Source organism: Nicotiana attenuata, chromosome 5 (genome assembly GCF_001879085.1).
Source record: "Nicotiana attenuata strain UT chromosome 5, NIATTr2, whole genome shotgun sequence".
Lineage (NCBI taxonomy): Eukaryota > Viridiplantae > Streptophyta > Magnoliopsida > Solanales > Solanaceae > Nicotiana > Nicotiana attenuata.
This window is the reverse complement of record NC_031993.1, coordinates 4,782,107-4,797,260: the sequence shown is the minus strand read 5'-3', so window position 1 is coordinate 4,797,260 and position 15,154 is coordinate 4,782,107. Positions and strand designations below refer to the sequence as shown.

The 15,154-nt window shown below is 39.1% G+C and overlaps 1 protein-coding gene across 1 annotated transcript; it reads right to left on the bottom strand.

Annotated features, from left to right (window-relative positions):
* Positions 756-5,957, bottom strand: LOC109225198 (transcription factor bHLH66-like). The gene is made up of 7 exons (XM_019389788.1): positions 5,554-5,957; positions 5,365-5,457; positions 4,654-4,815; positions 4,392-4,457; positions 3,323-3,388; positions 2,721-2,789; positions 756-1,400 (listed from the first exon to the last, which is right to left on the bottom strand). The coding sequence occupies exons 1-7, from the start codon at positions 5,899-5,901 to the stop codon at positions 1,044-1,046; spliced, it is 1,161 nt and encodes a 386-aa protein (XP_019245333.1). The 5' UTR covers positions 5,902-5,957; the 3' UTR covers positions 756-1,043.

The window sequence follows — 15,154 nt, the reverse complement described above, 5'->3', positions numbered from 1 at the left end:
TACTTTGTAAGCGATAAAACAATCAAAAAATAGAGAAGGGGTAAATCGTAATCAAATATAATAAACCTAGAGATGCAAAGATGATAATATTGTTGTAGATCTAGTGTTGCAAAGATGATAATGTATGTTCATAAGATATTTTCGTCAGAAGTAGAGATATAGAGAGAGAAAGACAGAAAAGGAGAGAGTTGTATTAGATCAGCTGATCCCTTTACAATGTGGAGGTCCCCTTTATATAATAGGAGACCTTCCTCGAAAGAATCAAAAAGTTACAGAGATAGGTAACGTCTCCCTAGTGTAGACGCTGAGTTCTAAACGACGTCGCTTTGATCCTCACGGCCGAGTCGTACCCGCTACGTTTAGTCGGCGTACACTCATTGGGCGTACCTACTGACGTAGAGATACTGAGGGTCAAATTTGACCTTATACAACAACAAAGCAAAGGAAATGAATTCCCAAAAAGGCATAAACTAATCACGCACTAAAGAAGTTAAAAAAGGGACGATAAAGTAAGCCATCCTTTCCACATCCAGGATTTCTGCAAATTTAATAAGCTTCTAATAATTCTCGTTCAATCATTCATAATCATATTACCTCATTATAACATCATTACAACCTATCATTACATATTTAAAATTCTTCAGTATTACCAAGTAGGCTTCCTCACAATTAAATTATTTAATTGCTTTACTTACTTCAATACTTCATAATGTAATAAAGTTCTTAGGATAAATCTTGATATAAGATAATTTATATGTAAAGAAACAAAAACGCATATTATCATTAATTCAATGTAAAATGCAATTAGTAAAATATCACACGAACTAAAATCAGAAGTTACCAATAATATTTAGAGCTAAACATTTCAATTACCCCTTTTTTCTTTTTCTTTTTTGTCCCATGTGAATAGGCCCTGATTTTTGGCGGCCATTGAAATTTCAGCTCGTCTCTCCACTTTTTTGACATTTTCCGGTATTTTTCCAAGAAAATTGGATAATTGAAACAGTCAACGTCGTAAAATTACGAAGTATATTTCAACAAACTCAAACCCCGCCATTTCCCATCGTGGCTGACTGGACAGTGGAAGCCGACAAGCTAGGAGAGGATGGCCCCCCCCCACCGCCGTTGGCGGCGGAGCCTCCGCCTCCGCCGCCGTGTAACAGTGGGTTGTTGGGTTTCATGGAGTGACACGTGGCAGTGGAAATAGCTGTGGCTAAAGAAATTGGCATAAGACACAAGCCTTTTCCTTGTAAGTATTGCATGGCTGATCCCATATCCTCCTCCATTAGCTTTGCCACCTGGTGTTCCGTCATTGTCATGCTGTCGTTGTTAGCTAACGACGTCGTTCCGTTACTGCCCCTCCCTCCTCCATTTGCTTGTGCACTATCACCTCCTCTTCCCTACAAAACCCAATTATTATTAAATTAAATAATAAAAAAATTAAATTAAACAGATACTGGACTGTTATACGACGATGTTATAATTATATATAATGTTTAAGGAAAAGAAATGTATATTTAGAATTTGTAGTCTTAAATAAGTCAAAATATTTTTGCGGTAATAAGAATATGTTATTAAGGTTATGCTCAACCAATGGCGGCGCAAGAGTTTTCACGAAGTGAGAGTCAACATATAAACGAGTAAACACAAGAAAAAATCAAGGGAATTCAACATATATATAGTATATAAAAGAAAAAAATTAACATATCTACACAGTATAATTTTTAGCGAAGAGTTATCAATTGACTTCCTTTTCTTTTATAAGAGTGCCTAAATTTCGAGTTCGAACCCTGAAAATAGAAAAATTTCAAATAGAAATTCCCTATTTAATAGGGCTTACATGACATAAATCTGAATTAATCGGACCAGTAGGAATGCCGCCGATGAATAGGAATACCGAATGATTATATAAAAATATGTCATTATGCCTAAATAAATTTTTTAAATATAAATACAAAATATTATTCTATTTAAATAGATTAAAAAGACTGCAGGTAAAAATGGGTACGGTGAGAAAAAAAGATAGCACGCGTGATGCTTTTTGAGTTTGTCACATTCTGCTGACAGAGAATTTGAGAGGGACTGATTAGAGGTATTTTGTCTGCTCAAGAATTGTTCCCATACTTACCTACTGATCACAGTACTATGCTATTTTCATTTCTTGTTGATTTTTCTATAAATGGAAAGCCTTTAAATGGAAAGCCTAATAGGTACTATATTCTCTAGCATAGGTATCACCTTTTCTTTATTACTATACTATATTGTACAGTAAAAGAATAACCATTCAAAAGTAGAGCAAGTAACTATTTAACACTCTCTCTCTCTTTCAATTTATGTGAGCCATTCGATTGGGCACGAATTTTTTTTAAAAAAAGAGAAGATTTTTAAATTTGTGGTATAAAATGAGACACATATATTTTTTGTAGGTAAAAATTATTGTATAAAGATAAATTATTTCCAAATAAGGAAAGATATTATTCTTTTTGGTACAGACTAAAAGAAAATACATTTACATAAAGTGGAACGGAGGGAGTATATAGGAGAAAGTTATCCGCAAATTTAACCATAATGTTATATGTGATGATGCTATAATGTGTTACGAATATATGAATATTAATTTTTTGCAGCGAAAAAAATGTGCATTAAGATAAGTTCAAAATATTTCAAAAGTAACATGCAAAATGACTGAAATTTCAACTAAGGTATGATGTAGTACGTACCTCAGAGGACCTATCAGCAATTAGGGGAGCAACAGCTGCAGCACCGCCCAATCTACTCATACTCAGAACCTAAATTCACAGAAAAAATAAAATGGAAAAAGCACAAATAAAAAAAAAGTTATAGTCTTTAGATGGCCAAAAGGAATTCTATTACTAGAAACTCTTATTTGTGCTTTGGCGTGTGGTCTAGTGATCAATAGAGAAAAATTACGATATTATATTTAAATTTCAGAGAAAATAAAAAATACTAGGTAATTCATTCCATCTGGTGTTCGACCTTTCTTTCATTTAGTTTGAACCACTAGAAATTAAAAAAAAAAATAGGCTATGAGACGACTTGTAATTGATCCAGTTGTTGGACCCGGATTCATATGGCCCCGCCCAAATTTTGGTGACAGAATTACCCAAAAATACTTATGAGGTAGTAAATGCTCAACGAACAATCAATGTACGTGTGCAAACTAGCCCGAACATCACCGTATACAAGACTATATTCAAAACCAAGTTGAAAACAATCACTAGAACATTTTCCATCCCAATTTGTCAACTATTTTTAAGTCCAAGAGCAATAAATGTGAAAGTAGAAGAAAGGGAGAGAGTACTTTGACTTGAAGCTGGAGGAATCTGACATAGTCGATGATCTCATCTAACATTGAAGCCTTGTCTGTCTGTCATTCCATAAACACCATCACGTTAGTTCTCCATTTATCTCGTTCATTAGCAATAATTAAAATAATTAAGATAATGAAGCAATTATGATATTGTTATAAGCCACAATTATTAGTGTGTAATATATATAAGTCTCATAATCTAATAATTAATCTGGCAGATCAATACTATTTACATGCTGACGCAGGAGAACATCACGCACTTGATTTTCAAATAATACTATATACTTACATTTATATAGTATGTCTCATCTCCAGCTTGATTATAAACTTAAAGTAAGTTACCATATCTTCATACTCTCAAGCACCCATATTTTGTTTCTGACACGTGTCCCATTGTGATCTCTATTGGCACGTGGGACGACAAATTTGGAATGACACACATGCCCACTAACACCAACACTAGTGACTAGACTAGACTTGGCGATTGGAACAACTAAACAACAACGATAACATATTCATACTCAGCTACGACGGATAGAAAAACTGTTTCCGATAGATAATCGGTTCAAAAAAAATATTTTCAAAATAAACTTAAAAAAATATATGAATAAAGATAGTATGACGAATAAGTAAAATTAAATTTAATGAATAAATTGTATACACTATCATTGTATGATACCACATTCTTCTTAATTAAAAAGATTAATTTTTCATTTGAAACTTTTTTCCGTTAAGCTTTTTATTTTATTTTTATTGACTTATTTTTATAATTATATAAATATCACAGCATGTTTAATAGCATAAATTCTAAAAATACTTTTAATATGTGCTAAAAATGTAGTTGTTTATCTTTAGGATTCCTCCCGGAAGCAAAGGCAGGAGCAAAGCTTATTTATTCACCAGTTTGCTAATCTACTTATAGACTAACAAAGTAACACACTGTAACCAGAATAGGGCTTAAAATGAAACAAAAAATATATAAATAAAATATATTTATGAATTAAGTACCCCTATTAATAAAAATTTGAATTTTTATTAAGTTTTTACAGTGAGAAATTACCTTATTGGCATTGGGTACCAACTCCTGCAACGACTTCATTCTCTCAGCAATTCTCTCTCTACGTAACTGCTCACAACAAAACAAAACAAAACAAATCAGAAACCACAAAATTCGGCATCAGAAGCTAACTAACTTATCACAACACAACAAAATTCAAAAATCCACCACAAATAAAATCACTAGAAAAGCGAAAAAAAAAAAGAAAAAAATCCGCAACTGATTGATAAATATTAGTAAGTGAAAAGACGAGTATTAAACGAACTCTTTCAGCAATACTGTGAGGGTCAGTTGCTTGTCCTCTCCGAGCCCTAACTTTCTGTTGCTTTGGCTGCCCTCCACCAGCTGAACCACCACTCGCCGCCGGCGTTTGATTCATTGTCGACGACGCCGGTGCTCCGAAACTCTGTGCTTGCATGGATCCTCCCTATATTTTCACATTAGAGTTTAAGTTTCGTGTATTGACTGACGATGTAAAAAATATTTACTGCTTAGTTCACTTAATAATTACATTTAAATCTTTTCATAAACTTTAAATGATAATCTAGTAAAATGATAACTAACTTACTATCACAATTCAAAATTTATTGACAGTATTATTTTTTTATATTGTTAGTGTATATAACTTAAATCCTTTTAATCTGCACTAACTATTTGCATATAAATAAGAATGTTCTCTATAAATTAGCGTAAACATAACGAATTCTTATGTTTGGAAGACGTAGAGAAAAACCATATAATCAATCACGATATTGATTAATATATTTGAATATCTAAATAGGGCTCAAGTTATATATATCAATTGTGTAATGATTTTTTACGTTTTCGATGTAACTTAACATATTATAACATGTTATTTAGCACTTTATTTTAAATTATCAATCAACAATATTAACTAATTTTATTTATAATCACATTTTAAATATATTTTTACACCGTCTGTATATAAAATTCAAACTCATCTAAATATGCATACCTGAGCATGGTGAAAATGCTGAGGTTGATTAGAGGTTTGACCGAGAGATCCAGCGAATCCATTGTAAAGAGCTTGAAGTGAAATCTCATTTCCCTACAATTAATTCACCATAATTCAGATAATTAGAATCCTAAACATTATTAAACAAAGTTAATCTACTGAATTTTTAGTAAATGAGATTAGACTAACCGGATTTCCAACGTCATCGCTTTGGTCACCATTACCGGCGAGTAATCCTCTAGAAAGCAAAATCTGCTGTTGAAGCATCAACGCTTTAGCAGCTGCGGCGGCGCCACCGCCGCTGGTGATCTGGTTCTGCCGGAGTTTGGAAGCTAAGAAAATTGACTGGTCGTCAAAATGACCGTCGCCGCCGCCGGAGAGGTCCGGCCACGGAGAGGAAGAAGGAACAGAAGAGAGAATCTGTTGAAGAAAATCATCGTGAGAAGATGTCGGGTCAAAATGAGAGTGACTCATATTTTGACCCGACGAAGCTCCATTTTCTTCTTGTAGTGACATTTGTGAGTTCATAGCTTGCATTTTTTGTTTCTGTTAATGAATGAGAGAAGACGTGAATGAATTAATCATAAGTTTGGTGTTGGAATGTTGTTTATATAGGTTTTTTTATTTATTTTATGTAGAAAAACTCCTAGCCTAACCACCCACCCACCCCTCTCCCTGCACCCCCTCAAAGTCCCAAATCCTATCGTTAAAAAAACAAATTGTCATATTTTTAGGAAGAATAAAGTAAGTTTTATCTATTTACTACAGAAAAATATGGGTTTAAGTTAGGAATTTTTAGCAAAGGTTGATACTTTATTTATTTTAAATAAATACTCTTTTAAAAAATTATATTCTATAGCTACCTTTTGATTTTTATAGCCAAATATCTATTTATGGTCACCTCCTACCCTTAAGCCATAAAATACACTTTGTATTATTTTTCTCTCTCATTCTTTCAGATTTTTTCTCCACCCTCTCTCTCTCAACGCCAGTCTTTCTCCATGAATACAACCACGATTCTCCACTGATTCATCTCGAGGATAGTGTGTACGGCCTTACTATTTTTAATAGACCATCAACTAAAGGAAAGCATAATTATAGCAGTTATGAAAATAAATGAACAATAAAAAGCCATGAAAAACGAGAATAATAACAACAACAAGTTGCTCGATTTGGAATTATCATAATGGAATTTGGAATTTCAACTTAATTGGGATAAAAAATCTGTTTGTATATATGAAGGCCTACAAAAGAACAACAAGCTTTGATATAATATTTGGGAAGTTGTTCATGTTTTCAATTCAAACAAGTAATCAAGAGTTAACACAATATAATTTAAAAACCAGCTCCGGCACAAAATCACCATATATTGTTCTTAATTACTTCATAAGGTTATATTCATTGTATCAACAATGAGATCTTAAACACAAGAAGAATCATATCAAAAGTAGAGACTGGTATCAGTCGGTTCAGTTCGATTGTGATTGTCATTGGTTCAGTATATCAGTTATTGATTTATAAATATGTTAAATCGATAATCGTATCGATTTATCTGAAAGATTTAAATTTTAAGATTAGTTTAACATAATCTAAATCACAATTTTACAATATGGTTTGGGTCCACGTATCGTGTGAATACTAATCTAGTCGTTCTTAATCACTTCATAAGGTTATGTTCATTGTATCAACAATGAGATTTTAAAAACGAGAAGAATCATATCAAAAGGCTAACGTAGCAAGATTTAGGTCACTTGGTTTCATGTGACGACCCAAAGGGTCATCACCTGTTTTCTTACTCATTCCGTGCTTCCGAGGCCTTGAAAACCTCATTTGTAGTCGTCTCGATTTGCGTGCTCAATCCGGGCGCGTAGCCGGAAAGCTTAAATATGAAATTATGTGAAAAATGCTAAAATTTGATATTAAAATGAGTAAATTTGACTCCGGTCAACATTTTGGGTAAACGGACCCGGACCCCTGATTTGACGGTCCCGGAGGGTGGATGGTCCGTAGGAAAATATGGGACTTGGGCGTATGCCCGGAATCGAATTCTGAGGTTCCAAGCCCGAGAAATGAATTTTTGAGTAAAATGGTTTTTCTGAAATTTATAAAGAAAAATTGAAATGAAAATTGGTTTGAATGTGTTGGTATCGGGCCCGTATTTTGGTTCCGGCGCCTGGTACAGGTCTTACATGTAGTTTAAGATATTTCTGTGAAGTTTGATTGAAATCGGACGTCGTTTGACGTGTTTCGGACTTAAAACTCTAAATTTGAAAGTTTATGAAGTTTGAAGAAAAACTAGTGATTTTGAGGTTTGATTCATTATTTTTGATGTTATTTTGGCGATTTGATCGCACGGTTAAGTTCGTAGGATATTGTTGAGTTAGTGTATGTGTTTGGTTAGGAGCCCCGAGGGCTCGGGAGTATTTCGGAGGTGTTTCGGAGTGGTTTCGGACTTAGAAAAATTGCAGAAAATGGGCTTTAGCTGTTGCAGGCAATTCCTTCATCGCGTTCGCGACGCCTCCTCCGCGTTCGTGAAGCTTGAGACTTTTCCTTCATCGCGTTCGCACCCTTGATCTCGCGTTCGCATTGAGTTATCTGGCCCTGGGGGACTCAGCCTAATTTTCCTCTTCGCGTTCGCACTAATACCTTCGCGTTCGCATAGCCTTGTAAATCCCTTCATCGCGTTCGCATCAGTATCCACGCGTTCGCGTAGACCAAGTCCTGGACCCCCCAGCCCTTCCTCTTCGCATTCGCACTCTTCCCATCGCGAACGCGGTGGTCTGCCAAGTTTACCCTTCGCAAACGCGACCCTCCTTCCCCGAACGCGAAGGGCAATTCTACCCAGTTATATTTTTAAAAATTTCCAGAACAGTAGCTACGAGATTTTCATAAAAACACACGAGCTCCTTCTTCTCCAAGGTCCTTAGGTGACCATTGAAGCTTCCTTTCATCAAAACTTCGTGGGTTAGTGAATCTTAACTCGTTTCCTTCATTTTCCATCAATATCTATTGAATTCCTAAGCCTAAAACATGTAATTTAGGGTAGAAATTGGGGGAAATGGGTAGAGTTAGGGCTTTTTGATTTTTCTTGATTTAGACCTCGTTTTGGGGTCGAATTTGAAAATAAATTATATATTCGGGCTCGTGGGCGAATGGGGGATTTGATTTTGGTCCGAACCTCGTGTTTTGACCAAGCGGGGCCCGGGGTCATTTTTTGGGATTTTGGGAAGAAAGCTTGGAAATCTATAATTAGGCATTGGGTTAGATTTGTTTAGCATATATTGATATTATGAAGTCATTATTGTATAGATTTGATTAGGTTGGAGCCGAACTCGAGAGGGAAAGCGGTTGTTGTGGATTGATTTGGCCGTGGAAGTTGAGGTAAGTGTTTGGTTTAACCCTAGCTTGAGGGACTAGGAGTTGAGTCTTATTTGCTAATTGCTTCTTGTTGAGTACGGCGTATAGGCATGGTGATGAGTATTTATACGTTGGTGTCTAGCATGACCGTGGGTCTTTAAATTGTGAATATCTTGATTTCGTTGTATATCCCTTGCCTTAGTGGTGATTCCTATTTGTTGTGAAAAGCTTGTGAAAGGAAATTGTGACCTATGAACAACGAGGAGCATTGGCTCAAGTTATATTTCAATTGTGAATATCTATGAAATGGTTGAACCCTTTGGAGCATTGGCTCAAGTGGTAAAGTGAGATATGAAATAACAGTGAAAGGAAGAGAAAGAGTATTTAAATTGTTCCCTTGCCGGGATGTTGTTGTTTATTGATTATTTTCCCTTGCCGGGACGTTGAGATTATTGATGTTGTACCCTTGCCGGAATTTATTTTATTATTTTGTTCATTCCCTTGCCCCCTTGTTTGTGATTGTTGTTTGGGTGAGGAAGAGTGTTAAAGCACGAAGGTGATGCCGTGCATTGTTTGTTTATTGTGAGGAAAGAGTGTAAAGCACGAAGGGTGATGCCGCGCATTGTTTGCTTATGGTGAGGAAAGAGAGTAAAGCACGAAGGGTGATGCCGTGCCGCACGATGTACCATTCCGTGCCGATTCTATTGATTATATGTGAGGAAAGAGAGTAAAAGCACGAAGGGTGATGCCGTGCACATTTTATTATATCATTGCTTGGTGAGGATGAGAGTAAAAGCACGAAGGGTGATGCCGTGCACTTGTTGCTTTCTGTCTCTTTATTAATGTCTGAGTTGTGTTAGTTCCTTCGTTGCTGGACGACTTTTACTTGAAATTGTTATTTCCCCTTAGCATGCTCCCCCTTCCCATATTGATTTCTTGTCTCTGTATTTCGATTCCGCTGTATATGTATATATAACTGCACAGGTTTATGTGGTAGTCCGGTCTAGCCTCGTCACTACTTCGCCGGGGTTAGGCTAGGACTTACCAGCACATGGGGTCGGTTGTGCTGATACTACACTCTGTGCTATTTTGCACAGATCGAGGTTTCAGACAGCAGCAACAGTAGTGTGGGAGTAGGCCTTCAGTCCAGCGAGACATCGAGGTAGCCCTGCAGGCGTCCGCAGGCCCCACGTCTCCTCTATCCTTTATTTTAGTCTGTTATCTCATTGTATTCGAGACAAGCAGTTTATGTTCTCTTTCAAACGATTGTATTTAGCATTCTTAGTAGTTCGTGAGTATTGTGACACCAGTCTTGGGTAGAGGCTTATGCTGAATTTTCCGCATTTCTGTTCAGTTTTCTATAATTTAAGACTCCCGCTTATTATTTAATTCGTTGCTTTTATATTATTGCTGATAATTGCTAAAAGAGGTAAATTGGTTAATGGTAAATGTAATTAAGGGTTGGCTTGCCTAGCTCTCATTAGTAGGCACCATCACGACTCCCGAGGGTGGGAAATCCGGGTCGTGACAAGTTGGTATCAGAGCTCTAGGTTGCATAGGTCTCACAACTCACGGACAAGCTTAGTAGAGTCTGAGGGATCAGTACAGAGACGTCTGTATTTATCCCCCAGAGGCTGCCGAGTTAGGAAAAGTTTCACATTTGTTCTTTCTTGTCGTGCGGTTTGGTTTCCCAACGCTAATTGAATTTCTACTCTGTTCTTTCGCAGATGGCGAGAACACGCGTTTCCACATCTTCTAACCAGCAATCCGAGCCCCAGGCAGCTCCCATTAGGGGCAGAGGGCGAGGCCGAGGCCGTGCTAGAGGCCGAGGTAGGGGCAAAGCTCAGCCCCGAGCAGCAGCACCGGTGGCGGAGCCTCAGGTTGACTTCGACGAGGAGGTTCCGGCCCAAGCCCCAGCAGTTCCGGTGGGCCCAGCTCAGGTCCCAGAGGGGTTTATTGCTACCCCAGTTCTTCAGGACGCTCTGGTCCGATTGGTGGGTCTCATGGAGAGTGTTACCCGAGCCGGTTTGCTTCCTGTAGCACCAGCCGTCTCTCAGGCTGGAGGAGGGGCCCAGACTCCTGCTACTCGTACTCCGGAGCAGGGAGCTCCCCCGATTCAGACTCCAGCAGTTCAGCCAGTTGGAGGAGCTCAGCCGGGTGTGGTAGCCCAGGCCGGTGATGGGGCAGCTATGTCTGCCGATGCTTTATGGAGGTTGGATAGGTTCACCAAGCTCTTCACTACTACTTTCAGCGGTGCATCTACCGAGGATCCTCAGGATTATTTGGACAGCTGCCACGAGGTTCTTTGGAACATGGGTATTGTGGAGACCAATGGGGTCGACTTTGCTACATTTCGCTTGTCTGGATCCGCCAAGACTTGGTGGAGGGATTATTGTTTAGCTAGACCAGCAGGATCTCTAGCCTTGACCTGGGAGCAGTTCACGCATATATTCCTGGAGAAGTTTCTCCCTATTACACAGCGAGAGGCCTATCGGAGGCAGTTCGAGCGTCTCCATCAGGGATCCATGACAGTCACCCAGTACGAGACCAGGTTTATTGAGTTGGCCCGCCATGCTATTGTTATACTTCCCACTGAGAGGGAGAGAGTGAGACGGTTTATTGATGGACTCATTCAGCCTATTCGTCTCCAGGTGGCTAGAGAGGCTAGGAGCGAGATATCCTTTCAGGAGGCGGCCAATGTGGCCCGGAGGATTGAGATGGTATTGTCACAGGGGGGTGGTCATAGGGCAGACAAGAGGCCCCGTCAGTCAGGCCGATTCAGTGGTGCCTCATCTGGAGGCAGAGATTCGTATGATAGGGGTCATCCTTCTAGGCCTTTCCAGTCAGCCCTCCAGGTTTCTCACGGTGCCTCAGGTGGCCGTGGTTCTCACGCGCACTATTCTGATCAGCAGCCATTCAATGCACCGCCAGCTCCTATTAGTGCGCCGCCACTTTAGAGTTTCCATGGTGGTCATTCAGGTCGACAGGGCCAGTAGACTCAGCAGCCGAGGACTTGTTACACTTGTGGTGACACGGGTCATATTGCCGGATTTTGCCCTCGAGCACCTAGCAGTTCTCAGCACCAGGGTTCTCGTGCCATGGTTCGGGCACCAGGTGTTCCACAGCCCGCCCAGCCAGCTAGAGGTGGGGGTAGAGGTGCCAGAGGTGGAGGTAGAGGTCATAGAGGTGGAGCTCAGACCGCCAGAGGTGGAGGCCAGCCAGCAGCAGGCCGTCCCAGAGAGGTAGATCAGAGTGGTGGGGCCCAGCCCCGATGTTATGCTCTTCAGGCCAGTCTCGAAGCAGAGGCTTCAGATGCGGTTATTACAGGTACGGTTCTGGTTTGTGATAGAGATGCTTCAGTGTTGTTTGATCCGGGGTCTACGTATTCGTATGTGTCATCCTATTTTGCCCCGTATTTGGTCATGCCCAGTGATGCATTGGGTATTCCTGTTTATGTGTCTACGCCGGTGGGTGATTCTATCGTGGTTGATCGAGTCCATCGTTCTTGTGTTGTGGCGATTGGGGGTCTGGAGACTCGTGTAGATTTGTTGCTTTTAGACATGGTTGACTTCAATATTATATTGGTGATGGACTGGTTATCACCCTATCACGCTATCTTGGACTGTCATGCCAAGACTGTGACCTTACTTTTACCGGGTATGCCTTATTTAGAGTGGAGAGGGACTCCTGGTCATCCTACCCGCAGTGTTATATCGTCTATGAAGGCTCAGCGTATGGTCGAGAAGGGGTGTTTGGCCTATTTAGCCTATGTTCGGGATTCCAGTGCTGAGGTTCCTTCTATTGATTCTGTGCCCGTTGTTTGTGAGTTCCCTAATGTTTTTCCTTCAAACCTGCCGGGTATGCCACCCGACAGGATATTGATTTTTGCATTGATCTGGTTGTCACACCTCCTTTTTCACTACTACACCCCGTGAAAGGTATAATAAAAGGAGTTTTTCCAATTAAAGGACAATCGAAACGGGATTCATTTTATTAAAGATTCAGAGTTGCCACTTGGGAGATTTATGGTGTCCCAAGTCACCGGTTTGAATCCCGAATCGAGGAAAGGGTTTGACTCTGTATTACAGTCGCGAACCAGAAATCTGAGTAAGGAATTCTGTTAACCCGGGAGAAGGGGTTAGGCACCCCCGAGTTCCGTGGTTCTAGCACAGTCGCTCAACCGCTATAGTTGGCTAAAGCCTGATTTTAATACATGTTAAAACCTATAGTGCAATTTTAGAATTTTTTGCCGCTTTTAGTCAATTTTTAAGAAAGTGAACGTCGTTTAAGAACGTGTTTTTGGATCACGTCACATGAAATGCACCCTGATCCTCGACACACTCTTATTCAACATTTTTGGATTTGGATTTGGGTTGCATGAAATGCACACCCGTATTTAAGAAGATAAAATTATTAAAGGCGCACCTAAAGTTACTAATGGGTTATTATCTTTGCGGAGGGCCGTGAAATTCGCTAAACGGCACGCCCCGAATTCTAAGTTTTTTTAATTAAGCATTTAAGGAGGGCTTCGCGATTTATGCATTTTTGTTTTGCGAGGCTCATCTCGTTTTATTATTTAAAGGCCAACCTAAAGCAAACTACGATTCTCTATTTATTTTTGTCTCTAAAAAGGCCTAATTAATTAGCATTATTAATTGCTATTAAAAGTAATCAAGGAAAATGGGCCTCAAGTTCAAGTCCACATTTGAACAAAAGGTAACACCTCTTAGCTCAAGTGTGCTACTTAACTCAAAGGCCCAAAGACCATGTTGCAATATTAACCTTATGTTTAATATTCATTCAGGCCCAAATGACCTCGGCCTAGTACAGGGGCAACGAGATCTGTCATTTTTGTTGAGCTATTACTAGCTCTGGGCCCCAACCCAGGCCCAATCAATAAGATAGAGGAGGTCGAAGTTGGGCAGCGCTTTAGTGGTAACATGGCCCAGACGGATCCACCGATGGTGACAACGAAAAGGAAAATTCACAATTAGTTAATCTAATAGCTGTTCGATTAATCTCTATGGATTTTTACATCTGATTCGTATTAACCAAGTTCTTGCAGATATTCGAAGAGAATAGGGAATGAAAGTGTGAAATGTTGACTAATGTGATTGACACTCAAATTGAACTACAAATCCATTCATTTTGATGCTTGTTTAACTCAAATAGAAATAGAAATTGGATTAAATGAAACGTTTCATGGCTAACAACAGATTTGAACCTTGAGTCAATCTAATCAACTCGCCTGATTATGGTTATTACACTTAACACTTATATACGTTAAACCTGTTTCAATATAGCTAGGATCTACTGCCTATCAAACTTTAACTGAACCTGAATCATTCTAAAGTTATACTAAATAGCTGTATTAATACGACTAAGGCAGAAAATCATTTATACAGTCCAATTATAATAGTCCTACAGTTCAAAATTCATGTCATTACAAACCAACACTAAACTGTATTCGACAATACACAAATAAGCTAAAATATCTAACTATCTATACATCACCCGAATGAACACACGTCGTGAAGCAGAGAACGTGAAATTGCTCTATTTCATTTCTGTTTCAACAGCTATATCAAAGTAATGTTGAGATGTGTACCTGAAGCGTGAATCAAATAGAAAAAAAGGAGAAGTCAGCAGCAGCAGGTGACAAATCAACAGACCACAACCAGCCACAATAAGAGTGATTTTCGAATCAAAACAAAGTCTCAAAAGTCCAGGAATGAACTCAGAAGTTCAACAGCAGCTAATCGATCAAAACACACTTGTTTGACCTCAAGTTTACTCGAAGTCGAACTAGGAAGCTACAGAACACTTTCAGCACTCAAAAACACCCAGCAACAACTCGAATAAATCCCAAACACCTTCAGATACTTTAAACTTTCGAGTACAGAACAGAAACAGAGAAAATCTGAGCTAATTTTGATCCTGAGTGAGCTACTCAGTTGAATTAAGAGCTGAAATTTTAAAAATGATCTAAGGAAGATCAATGTAACAATTTTTTTTTGATTTTTGAAAGTTTTCTGTTGTTTTTGTTAGATCTAGGAGAAGTTTTGAATTTGAAATTCAAATTTCAGCCTTAGAGAGGAATAAGGGGTGTAATTTTGGACGGAAATGGAGGCCGGCCGCCGCCGTGAGGCGATTTCCAGCGGCGGAACACGGCGGGGCACGGCGGCGTTACAGAGGGGTACGAGGAAGATGAAATATGTTTTTTAGGGTTACTGGATTTTCAGACACTTTTATCAACTATGTCAAATGAATTTGGACCGTTGGATTGTGGGCAATGGACGGCTTGGATTGATGTTGTATTAACTAGCTCAAACGACGTAGTATCATTCTCGTACTACGTCGTTTTATTGGTCATCAGGGCAGGGTCATGTGGACCGGGTAGGGGCGTGTTTGGGCTGACTGGGGGTGATTTTTG

Bases quoted from the DNA above. Each gene is read 5' to 3' on its own strand.
- LOC109225198 (XM_019389788.1), bottom strand. From the start codon at position 5,901: ATGCAAGCTATGAACTCACAAATGTCACTACAAGAAGAAAATGGAGCT. The intron at 5,458-5,553 runs GTTAGTCTAATC...AATTAATTGTAG, and splicing joins GCGATGACGTTGGAAATCCG to GGAAATGAGATTTCACTTCA. The intron at 3,389-4,391 runs GTAATTTCTCAC...ATGGAATGACAG, and splicing joins TGGTACCCAATGCCAATAAG to ACAGACAAGGCTTCAATGTT.